Source organism: Macaca nemestrina, chromosome 3 (assembly GCF_043159975.1).
Source record: "Macaca nemestrina isolate mMacNem1 chromosome 3, mMacNem.hap1, whole genome shotgun sequence".
Taxonomy (NCBI): domain Eukaryota; kingdom Metazoa; phylum Chordata; class Mammalia; order Primates; family Cercopithecidae; genus Macaca; species Macaca nemestrina.
Window position 1 is genome coordinate 158491209 of NC_092127.1, and position 12990 is coordinate 158504198.

General features: G+C 41.8%; 1 protein-coding gene across 4 annotated transcripts in view; it reads left to right on the forward strand.

Annotated features, from left to right (window-relative positions):
- The window catches only part of LOC105487736 (transmembrane protein 156), a 62466-nt gene that overhangs the window by 31486 nt on the left and 17990 nt on the right, over positions 1–12990 (forward strand). For all 4 annotated transcript variants that reach the window (XR_011621358.1, XM_011751364.2, XM_011751365.2 and 1 more), the window contains exons 3-5: positions 3260–3520; positions 8318–8437; positions 10832–10915. Coding sequence is in view for 3 of the 4 variants with exons in the window: in XM_011751364.2 (XP_011749666.1) it covers positions 3260–3520; positions 8318–8437; positions 10832–10915 (465 nt within the window). In the remaining variant the exon portion in view is untranslated. The remainder of the gene's footprint in view (positions 1–3259; positions 3521–8317; positions 8438–10831; positions 10916–12990) is intronic.

Here is a 12990-nt window from a genome sequence, read left to right on the forward strand (position 1 = left end):
AAAATACCTCTATGATGATAGAGAACTAGGAAGTGTTTTAAGGGTTGGTAGCTCACAGATCTTACTTCTCTGCTTCCTTTAAAGGTGAAAACAGCACATTGACACGTTGACCCAGTTGCTGTGGCTCTGTAACAAAGTACCCCAAAAACTCAATGGTTTTAAACAGCAATAATTGTATTATTTATTTTCTTTTTTTGTGTGGGTCCTAGATATCTCTATTACATTTTCTTTATCCACTCATCTATCAATGGACATTGTTCTCTCTCTCTCTCTCTCTTTCTCTCTCCCTCTCTCTCTAGATACCTATCTAGCTAGATTACATTTTCTTTGTCTACTCATCTATCAATGGACATTGATGTTTTTCTATTCTTGGCTGTTGTGAATGATGCTGCAATGAACATGAGAATGCAGGCTGTGTCTTCAAGATGCTGATTTCAATTCTTTTGACTATATACCAAGAAGCAGAATTGCTGGATCATATGGTGGTTCTGTTTTTAATTTTTTGAGGAACTGCCATACAGTTTTCCATAGTGGCTGGACCATTTTACAATCCCACCAACACTGTGCAAGAGCTTCAATTTCTCCACATTTTTTGCCAACACTTACCTTTCTTTTCTTTTCTTTTCTTTCTTTTTTTTTTTTGAGATGGAGTTTCACTCTGTCGTCAAAGCTGGAGTGAAATGGCACAGTCTCAGCTCACTGCAACCTCTGCCTCCTGGTTTCAAGCAATTCTCCTGCCTCAGCCTCCTGAGTAGCTGGGATTACAGACGCCTGTCACCATGCCAGGCTAATTTTTTAATTTTTTTTTTTTGTATTTTTAGTAGAGATGGTGTTTCACCATGTGTTGGCCAGGCTGGTCTCAAACTCCTGACCTCATGTGATCCACCTGTCTCGGTCTCCCGAAGTGTTAGGATTACAGGTGTGAGCCACTGCACCCTGTCTTTTTTTTTTTTTTCTTAATGATGGCCATCCTGACAGGTGTGAGGTGTTTCTGATTGTAGTTTTGACTTGCATTTTCCTAATGATTAGTAATATTGAGCACCTTTTCACATATATCAATAGGCCATATGTCTTTGTTGGAGAAATGTATATGAAAGTCTTTCGCCCACTTAAAAATATTTGATATGTATTTATTTTGCACTTGAGTTATAGGAATTCCTGATGTATTTTGGATATTAACCTTTTATCAGATAAACGGTTTGAAAATATTTTATCTTATTCTGTCGGTTGTCTTTTCACTCTGTTGATTGTTTCCTTTATGTGGTCTTCCTACCTGGGCTAGTTTGGGTGTCTTCACATCATGGTGGCCTTAAGGTTTTGAACTTATACATAGTGGTTCAAGGCTCCAGTATGAGTGTTCTGAAAAGCAAGATGGGAATTTCTTTGCCTTTTCTGACTTAGTCATGCAGTGTCACTTCCTCTGCTCTTGATTGGTTATAAGCAAATCACAAACCCTCCCAGATTCAAGGGAAAAGAAACTATTTATTTATGTATTTATTTTTTCGAGACGGAGTCTTGCTCTCTCACCAGGCTGGAGTGCAGTGGCACGATCTTGGCTCACTGCAGCCTCCCCCTCCCAGATTCAAGTGATTCTCCTGCTTCAGCCTCCCGAATAGCTGGGATTACAGGCACGTGCCACCACACCCAGCTAATTTTTTGTATTTTAGTAGAGACGGGGTTTCATCATGTTGGTCAGGATGATCTCAATCTCTTGACCTCGTGATCCACCTGCCTTGGCCTCCCAAAGTGCTGGGATTACAGGCATGAGCCACTGAGCCTGGCTGGGAAAAGGAATTATAAGCAAATTACAAATGCTACCAGATTCAAGGGGAAAGAAATTAGATTCCTTAATGAGCAAATGGTGAAGTTTTAGGGTAACATGTGTGTTATGGATTGAACTGTGTCCTCTCAAATTCACATGTTGAAGTCCTAACCCTCAATACCTCAGAATATGACATTATTTGGAAATAGGGTCATTGTAGATGTAGTTAAGATGAGGTCATTAGGATAGGCCCTAATCCAATATGACTGATCTTCTTACAAAAAAGGAGAAGTTTGGACACAGAGACATGCACACAGGGAGAATGACATGTGAAGATGGAGGCAGAGAGCAGGATGATGCATCTCCAAGTCAATGAATGCCAAAGGTTATCAGCAAATCACCATTAGCTAGGAGAGGGGCCCAGAACACAGCCCTCAGAACAAATCAACCCTGCCAACACCTTGATCTCACACTTCCAGACTTTAGAACTGTGAGACAAACTTCTGTTCTTTTTTGTTTTGCTGTGTTTTATTTTATTTTGTTTTGTTTTGTTTTGTTTTGAGACAGTCTCACTCTGTTACCCAGGCTGGAGTGCAGTGGTGTGATCTTGCCTCACTGCAACTTCCGCCTCCCAGGTTCAAGTGATTCTTCTGCCAAGTAGCTACACCTACAGGCATGCGCCACCATGCCCGGCTAATTTTTGTATTTTTAGTAGAGATGGGATTTTGCCATGTTGGCCAGGCTGGTCTCGAACTCCTGACCTCAGGTGATCTGCCTGCCTTGGCCTCCTAAAGTGCTAGGATTACAGGCACGATCACCGTGTCTTGCCCAAACTTCTGTTCTTTAAATCCCCCAGTTTATGGTACTTTGTTACAGCAGCCCTAGAAAACTAGTACAGTGTGGAACGGGAAATATTGTTGTGACCATATCGGTCACACAATACAGTCTGTCCCACGGGTCACTGGGGAAATGTGTGTATTTTCTTTGAGATGCTCCAATCCTATTCCAACACTACCACTACCTGGTCTCCATGATATTAAAAAATATAATCACCTTATTAATTATTTTTAGGTTGGCTGCAGTGGCTCATGCCTGTAATCCCAGCACTTTGGGAGGCTGAGGAGGGAGGATCCCTTGAGTCCAAAAGTTGGAGACCAGCCTGGATAACATAGCAAGACCCAATCTCTACCAAAAAATTTAAAAAATTAGCTGAGCATAGTGGCACTCGCCTGTAGTCCCAGCTACTCAGGAGGCTAAGGTGGGAGGATTGCTTGAGCCTGGGAGCGTGAGGCTGCAGTGAGCCGTGATTACGCCACTGCATTCAAGCCTGGGCGACGGAGTGGACCCTGTCTCAAAAATATGTGTATATTTTTAGTGTAGCTAACTTCCTGTTTCTACTTTCTTGTATAGAAAGGAAGAGATTTAGTTTTGAATTGTATGTGTTTTCTTGCTATGTATTAATATTTTGCAAATAACATTTTCTTAATCACTTTCTAGTTCTTATCAGGAGAGGATCAATGGAAGTGAAAGCAAATGATTTTCATTCACCTTGTCAGCACTTTAACTTCACTGTAGCTCCCCTGGTTGACCACTTGGAGGAATATAGCACTACCTGTCATCTAAAAAACCACACTGGAAGATCAGCAATCATGGAGGATGAGCCAAGCAAGGGGAAAACTATAAACCATACTTGTAGAATCATGGAATACCCGAACGATTGTATACACATTTCTTTGCACCTAGAGATGGATGTAAAAAGTAAGTTTTTAAGGAAACTAAAGGGAAAAGGCGTTATCTGATATAGATATATAAAGTTAAGTAAGGGCTATCACATTAACTGAAAGCCAAATAGCTGAAGAATTTTACTGATGAAATAATGTAGCCTGAAATAATGTTAGTCTATTTATCTGTTTACTTTTCCTTCAAAGTGTGCCTTTCATGGGGCCTACCTGTAACCTGAGAAAGAAGAGGCATTTATGTGTCACAATTTGAGGAGCACTGGAAAGACCTTCTGCCCCAGAAAATGTTTTTCTTGTTGTTGCAGTGGGGTGGTAGTGGTGGTTTGAGACACAGTCTCACTCTGTCACCCAGGCTGGAGTGCAGTGGCACGATCACAGCTCACTGCAGCCTTGACTTCCCGGGCTCAGGTGATCCTCCCACCTCAGCCTCCTGAGTAGCTGGGACTACAGGTGTGCACCACCACACCTGGTTAATTTTTTGTATTTTTAGTAGAGACGGGGTCTTGTCATGTTGCCCGGGCTGGTCTTGAACTCCTAGGCTTAAGCAATCCACCTGCCTTGGCCTACCAAAGTGCTGGGATTACAGGTATGAGCCACCACAGAATAACTTTGAAACATGCCTATTTTCTGTGCATGAAGTAATACCACCATATTTGTGTACTAAAGGGAGGTATTTCTTTTAAAATATAAATATCGGCTGGGTGCAGTGGCTCACACCTGTAATCTCAGCGCTTTGGGAGGCCGAGGTGGGAGGATCATGAGGTCAGGAGTTCGAGACCATCCTGGCTAACACAGTGAAACCCCATTGCTACCAAAAATACAAAAAATTAGCTGGGCATGGTGGCTTGTGCCTGTAGTCCCAGCTACTTGGGAGACTGAGGCAGGAGAATTGCTTGAACTCAGGAGGCGGTGGTTGCAGTGAGCCGGGATCGCGCCACTGTACTCCATCCAGCCTGGGCAACAGAGTGAATATATATACACACATTGTGATATGCTATTAAAGTTTTGTTTTGAGTTGATTTAACATGTCTTGTCCTTGAGCTGAGAACCAGGCCTGGATGAAATGGGAGTTTGATGTAATGCTGTGAAGATAGGGTGAGGTACAGATTAGGCACCTAGAGGAAAAAATAGAAGATTAAAAGGCAAATCTTGCATACTTGCATATCTTAATTCTGTTTAAGGTTGGTTAAATTTCTAGTTACCCTATTCCAAAATACCACAATTATTCCTTTCTACTAAGCAGTATGCCCTACTTCACCCCAAAAATCTATTCCTGAAGAGTATCTTTTGATACATTCATTTAAGGGTGCCTGCTGTATGCTAGGCAGTGTTCAGGTATTGGGATGGTAAAGTTAGATGACGTGAAACAATCTAAAAGAGGGCGACCCCTCACCTACACCAGCAAGTGCCTTCCAGGGCTACAGGTGCTATGGGAGAGTAATTTGCTGTCCTTTTTGATATTCCAGACATACGGAAGCCTTTCAGATTGCTTTAGAATGCTTTCCTAGAGCTTTAATTATTGTAAAGGTAATGATTTTCAAAATATTACATTCACTTTACTCAGGAGGCTGAGACAGGAGAATGGCCCGAACCCGGGAGGCGGAGCTTGCAGTGAGCTGAGATCCGGCCACTGCACTCCAGCCTGGGCGACAGAGCGAGACTCCGTCTCAAAAAAAAAAAAAAAAAAAAAAAAATTACATTCACTTTAAAGCAAACAGAAACATATAATGTGCATGCATTTTTTAAGATAAATCGTGAGACTTCAAAGAAATTTCTCCTGTGACTAAGTTTTCCCACAGCCCTATAACCTCTGCAATTAGGGGTCATTTCAAGGTGTGTGCGTGTGTGGGGGCTGGAGGATCTGAGTAGATCTGAACAGAAGGATCAGTGCCCTCTGACTGAGGAGTGAATGAGTTGGAAGATGGACTCTGGAAAGATTGCCTAGAGAAGGTGACTGTAGTGAAATCTGAAGGGTAAAGAAGTTTAGATTATAGACATCAAAAACATATTTTTTTCAATGTACATTTGTATATCCATCTAACTGTATTTTACATTTTTTCTAAAATAAAGAAAAAATAAGCACTTCCATAATAATAATTTTAAGATTTTGTGTGTGTGTTCATGGAAAAAAATCCATAAATTCTAATAACAGTTAATTATAGTTAGCAGCTTTTTGGTGTCCACAACTCAGAAAGATAGCAGTGGTGCACAAATATGTACTCTTGTATTCTGCAAAAAGCATATTCATTTTGCCATGTGTAGAAAGTTAAAGGTGGCTGGGCACGGTGGTGGCTCATGCCTGTAATCCTAGCACTTTTGGAGGCTGAGGCGATTGTATTGCTTGAGCACAGGAGTTCGAGACCAGCCTGGACAACATAGTGAAACTCTGACTCTACAAAAAGGATGAAAATAAGCTGGGTGCACACTTTTAGTCCCAGCGATTTCGGAGACTGAGGCAGGAGGATTGCTTGAGATAGGGAAGACAAGGCTGCAATGAGCTGTGATTAGGCCACTGCACTCCAGCCTGGGTAACAGAGTGAGACACTGTCTCAAAAAAAAAAAAAAAAAAAAGAAAAGAAAGTTAAAACTTTTTTCATAGTTTACTCTTCTGTGCAAAAACTAATTTGATCTTGCTTAAAAGCCTTCTCAGCTGGGCACGGTGGGTCGCGCCTCTAATCCTAGCACTTTGGGAGGCCAAGGTGGGTGGATCACCTGAGGTCAGGGGTTCGAGACCAGCCTGACAAACAGGAAGAAACCCCATCTCCACTAAAAATACAAAATTAGCCAGGTGTGGTGGTGCATTCCTGTAATCCTAGCTATTCGGGAGGGTGGGGCAGGAGAATCCCTTGAACCTGGGAGGCGGAGGTTGAAGTAAGCTGAGGTTGCACCACTGCACTCCAGCCTGGGCAACAGAGTGAGACTCTGTCTCAAAAAAAAACAAAAAACAAAAAACAAAAGAAAGCAACAACAACAACAAACTTTGTACTTTTGTGGGAGTAAAAGCCTTCTCTATCAGGGGGCAAAACTAAATTTAATCCACTCTGGTAAATTTACTCTAAGACAATAATTTAAACTGTTCCTTTATGTTCCCCCCAGATTTCAGTCTGTTTCCCCTTGCTCCTCTCCAAGAAGGCTGCAGGGATGGGTGGGCAGCGCAGGACCCTAGGAGATACACTCTTCTGAGATCATGCTGGTGGCTGCACTGGCTGGTCTGGTCCCCATTGTGCGTCCTGTGCTATTGTAATATGAAGTTGGTTCTGTTTCCATAGCTTTATCAGTGCCCAATGACACCTTGGTCTTTGGACCCATCCTGACCGTTGCTGGCACTGCCAATGTTCTCTGCCATTTAACTTCATGCTTTTATGTTGCTGCATGAGGAATGCAAGCCTGGCAGCTGAAGAGCATGGCATAGTCTTGGGGAGGCTGAGCGCTGCCATCCCAATCCACCTCTGCCCTTTTTCTACTTAGCTGCCCCTCTAAGTGAATGCTTAATGCCTATTTAGTGTACATCCGGGTTCCTGTAAAGGGGACACCCAGGTTATGAACCCCACAAAGGCAGTTTATGCCAAGAGTATAAACGTGGTATACATTCTGCTAAGGTGAATAAGTACTAGCTGTGTTTTGTATGCAAAGAAGAGTGTATGCAGGGTGGGCTTAGAAAGTCAGTAGACAGGCTGGGCGCAGTGGCTCACGCCTGTAATCCCAGCACTTTGGGAGGCCGAGGTGGGTGGATGGCCTGAGACCAGGAGCTCAAGACCAGCCTGGCCAACATGGTGAAACCCTGTCTCTACTAAAAATACAAAAAATTAGCCGGGCGTGGTGGCAGGCACCTGTAATCCCGCTACTTGGGAGGCTAAGGCAGGAGAATTGCTTGAACCCAGGAGGTGGGGGTTGCCGTGAGCCGAGATCGCGCCATTGCACTCCAGCCTGGGCAACAAAAGGAAAACTCCATCTAAAACAAAATAAAATAAAAAATGAGTCAGTAGACAGTTGTATGTTAGCTATGATGAGGCCACACTTGCATGAGTCACTGATTCCTGATTCTCCTGGCCAGTGTGTCTTTATGAGACCATGGAAGACCATGCTAAGTTATTGCTGCATGGTGACCGTCCTTCCCATGTTGCCTCATTGTCATCTGAGTGGATGAGTTTATACCTGAATCCTTATTAAGTTTAGGCCAGGACAACTACGTTTAATTAACGTATGCACTTGATCTGATCATTGGCCTGCAAAGCACTGTATTTACCACATATTACCCTGTGGAAAGAGGGTCTGATTATTCATTGTCCTCACCACTTATGTGCCTCAGACCAGTCCTTTGACCGCCTGCCTTTCTCTTTCTTCCCCATCTTCCTTGTACTCACTGCATCTTTGTTGATTTGAGGACATAATTTTGGGCTGCCTGGCTCAGGGTCAGAATCATGAATTGTAAGTGGCTCTGATTCTGGGACTGCTATGTTGTGGTCTTACCCTAGTTACAACAACATTACAACTAACGAGGATAGTGAAACTAATATCAGCATAACCAGGATAGTGAAACTAATATCAGCATAACCTGTAAGTGAAATGAATCCTAGAATTTTGGAACCAAATGCCTACCCGGAAGCTACCTGCTCAAGTTTTCCCATTTAATACCTTCATTTAAGATATCAAGAAAGAATTCAGGAGAGCTAGTGACCCTGTACCAGTGATGGTCATAATTTCAGCTTTTCAGTTCAGGGCAGAATATGTTGTAGAACTCGGCTACCCTGCCACATTGCCTTTTGTCTGTTGAATAATTTTACTGGGTTTTTACAGTATTTTTTTTTCTTTACAGATATCACTTGTTCCATGAAGATCACTTGGTATATTTTAGTTCTATTAGTTTTTATGTTTTTGATCATCCTCACTATCCGCAAAATACTTGAAGGCCACAGAAGAGTGCAGAAGTGGCAGAGTAAGTATAATCCCTGTAGTGCCAAGGAACTCCTGATCTCTTCTTTGGATTTAATTTCCTTTTTAGTTCAATTTAGCATTTCTTGTGCACCTACTGTGTATAAGTGGCGATTCTAGGTAACCCAAGGAATAAAAACATAGATAAGACACAGTTCCAGCATGCAAGGAGCTTCATTCATCTTTCTTCTACTCGGGCAAGTGAGTAGGAGAGGAAGAAAGACTAGGTGAATAGGAAGAAGCTGATGGGCTGGACATTGAGCAGGGCTTAGTGGAAGTGAGGGCGGAGAGAGAGAGAAGAACAGGTAGTGGGGATAAAGAATTTCAGGCCGGGCATGGTGACTCATGCCTGCAATCCCAGCACTTTGGGAGGCCGAGGCAGGCAGATCACCTGCGGTCAGGAGTTCGAGACCAACCTGGCCAACACGGTGAAACCCCGTCTCTACTAAAAATACAAAAATTAGCCGGGCGTGGTGGTGCAAGCCTATAATCTCAGCTACTCGGGAGGCTGAGGCAGGAGAATCACTTGAACCCAGGAGGTGGAGCTTGCAGTGAGCTGAGGTCGCGCCACTGCGCTCCAGCCTGGACAACAGAACAAGTCTCAGTGTCAAACAAGAATTTCAGAGTTGGAGATCCTGAACAGAGTGGCTGTAGGTGGTGAGTGTGAGGCAAGTCAACCTTAATAAGCATGGGGGTACCAGATTTTTGGTAGGGCAGATCTAAAAAAAATTAGAAATTAGGAATCGGGACAGTAGGAGCGATGTTAAAAATATTTAATAACTCATATGACCTAGGCACCCACCTATCAGGATGGACATTGATTGTAAATTACTGGTATGATGCTGCTGGTGTGTACTCATGCAGATACTGGCTCTACTGGCATGCCCCCATGCATAAAATGGATGACTATCAGGCCCAATGGACAGTTCATAATATGAATAGCTAGTCTCTTAAAGACAGTGCAAAATGTGTCACTATGAGAAGAGGCACTAAAAATAAATGGATTTATGTTAGAGTCCTGGTACTACCACTTACTAGCTATGTGACATTAAGCACGTTATTTAAATTATGTGAGCATCCCTTACCTCCTCTGTAAAACAAGGATAATCACCACTACCACACAGGGTTGAGGTAAGGAAATAAAGAGAAATTACTTCCAAAGTTTACCACAGTGTCTACTGCATAATTAGTTGTCATTAAAGGACAGCAGTATTGTGGTGGTTGTATGATTTCCCAAGGCTCGTTCCTTCTTTACCAGGCAAGGCTGTGTTAGCCAATTCAGTAGGCGGAACAAGTGGTTGCCTCTAGGTTTCAGTAAAGTTGCGATTAATTCTTTTGACTAAGTATTTGTTGCAGATATTTTTGAGTGCAGTTTCATATCAAGTGTTATCATTGATACTTTAGTAATAAAGCCTTTTGTGCTGTGGTTAATAACATAATCAATACTGTTTATTTGTGGAATAACCATTTTCAGAGCATTTTCACTAGATTCTTAAAGTATGTAAACAGGATATATGCTATTTTTATTTTATAGATAAAAATCCCCTGAGACTCAGAGAGGTGAAGTGTTTATCCAAAGCTGTGCAGCTAGTAAAATGTCAGAACTAAGACGTAGGGTATTTAGTTTTGAAAAAATCTATTATTTAAAGTAAATCTGTGTTATTTATAAATAGTGTATAGTTCTGAGTTTCTTGACCCATTTTTCCATATGAAAAGCTATAAGCAAAGAGAGATAGAAGTGAGCTAGAAAAAATACCTAGAAGGAGACCAGTAGTGGGGAGTCAAATTAAATTCTTACAAATATCTGCCCAAATGACAGACTTAGTGATTTTCAAAGGCTTGCAAATCCAAGCATACAAAGTAATAAAAAATGTCACACTATTTAGGACATTAAATGTTATTGAATATTAAATATACATTAAATATTCTTCACATCATATCTATGTATATAATAAGATAATATACTTTTCTATGTATAAGCACTGTCGCTTTTTTTTTTTCTTTTTTTTTGAGATGGAGTCTCGCTCCTTCACCCAGGTTGGAGTGCAGTGGCACGATCTCGGCTCACTGCAACCTCCACCTCCTGGGTTCAAGCGATTCTTTTGCCTTGGCCTCCCAAGTAACTGGGACTACAGGCGTGCACCACCATGCCTGGCTAAGTTTTGTATTTTTTAGTAGAGATAGGGTTTTACCATATTGGCCAGGCTGGCTTCAAACTCCTGACCTCATGATCCGCCTGGCTCGGCCTCCCAAAGTGCCGGGATTACAGGCGTGAGCCACCACACCTGGCCGTGAATGGCTCCATTCTTTTTCGTAATCCTTTGAACCAACATGGGGAATATATGTTAACGATGTGCTTTTTTACCACCTAAATACTTCATTTCTTTTCTGGGAATAGGTCATAGAGACAAATCTACATCTGTTCTCTTAAGAGGAAGTGATTCGGAGAAACTGAGAGCATTGAATGTGCAGGTTATTTCAGGTAAGTTCTGTAGCATGTAAACAAAACAGCACTCAGGAAATTCCAAAGCTTCATGGTTTCACCACAGAGTAAACTCAAGATCTGAGATCTGAGCTTATGTAAATTAGCCTTGTATCTGGAATCACAGAGCTGTGGGCAAATGAAATCTAGTTTAATATGTCTTATTATCAGGGGACAGTGACAATCTAAACTATCTCCTTAAATAATGGAAAGTTTGCTTAATTGGCAAGAAGAAATTCATGTGAGTAGGCAGAGGAGAGAAAGCAATAGGGATAAGCCTTAGATTTATTTTTAAATGAGACAAGATACCATTATTCCCCAGAATTGCAAGAAGTAATTGCAGAGCGGGCATGACTTTCGCTGGAGCCTTCACTTAGCAGAGGGTGTCACTGTGTAAAGAGAACTTCTAATAGCCCCAATTAAAAAGCCCCCTGTCCTCTCCTGAGAAACAGAAATGGAATAAGGGAATTCTAATTAGAGCAGGGAAGGAGGCTGTTAGCGCAGATGTTGTGGTTCAATCTCTTTCTTCTAATTGTGAAGCCTCCTTTTGGATTCAAGCTGTCAAATCACGTTAAAAAGAGAAAGAGGGAGAGTGTGACATGGACAAAGGCCTCTTCTTCAGCAGAGAGAAATAATATCCTTGACCATGAAAAACCACAGAATTACGAGTGCTGTTACCAAAGCTCCTTGTACATAGAAAGCGAGCAGGCGTCTTTGTACTTTGTGCGAAGTTAGAAAAAAAAGCAAGCTTCAAGTCTGGTGTGTAAACAGTTTTCAAAAATGGGAGGATGTCAAACAAACCTCCAGTCCCCCACCCTACAGCTGCATCGGTAGCGACATAGAGATTTGCACCACATTTCACTGGGGACTTTGTTCACCCTGGGCTTTTGTTAGCCATTTAAATTAGCAGATACACAGAACCCTAGCTTGAGTGCACCTAAGGAGCTCAAATATTTTAAAAATGTAGACATTCTACCTGGCATTAGCAGTGAAATTATTGAGCTACGACTGATAATAAGCATTAACTGAATAATCATTTGACACCAGTTAAATGTGGGGTAAATTGATGGAAATTTTGTCTAGTCAATGAAAATTTTGTTTAATTAATACATTAAAAGCCACAACGTTGTTTTAAATGGCAAAATTAATTTTTAAAAGGAGAAAATGCATTTTTCCCTGTGCTCCCCTCTTACTCAGTACATGTGTGCAAATAGGAGGAATGTTTTAACACAGTTCTGCGGGGCGTTTTGGTCACCTTAGGAATTCTGGTGGTTTCTGTTTTCAAGTCGTAATTTTGAGCACTGCAGTCTTGTCTAAGAAAAAGTCCATAGTTCCCCTGTCAACCCATATAGTCAAGGGAATCACAAATTTTAAGTACTAGCTAACCACAAGACTAACCTCACAAAGTTGTATTTATGAGCCTGTGACTTTCATCCACCAAAGAAACCTGTCTTAGCCATCCTTTACCTTTAATAGCTCTCACTAAAAATCCTCTGGCTTTATTACCAGGCATATAATATTAATGTTTAGTGTAGGCCAAGGGGTGATGGCCTTTTTTAAATCCAAGAACTCTTTTGAGGCTTAGCATCTTAAAGAGAGAAAGAGGCAGACTCTTTCTTATTTATATTCTTTTAACCTAAATGCAGTCTTTTCCTTCCCTATTATAAGTTGCTTTTCTGAGAGAGAAATGGAAAGGAAATCACGTCTCCCTCGAGTGCCGTTTTTAAGGCCTCTCTTTGTAGTGATGGATTATAGGCAGCAGTGAGAATGTACAGGAAAAATGTGTCAGCATGGTTCTCTGGAGATGCAGTAACATGGGTAGAAAAAAAAAATGTAGTTCAAAGCACTGGTGACTGTGTGTCACATTCAGCAGAAGCAGCTTGTTGTCGACCCTCGCCACACATTCCAGGATGTCTCTCCACTTGTTCATGCATTTAAGAGTGAGTATTGTTACACACACACACACACACACACACACACACACACACAGAGAGAGAGAGAGAGAGATAAATGGGCTCGTACTTCTAAAAGAAGCTTATTCATCCTACAAGAGAGAAATAAGGAGAGGTTACCAG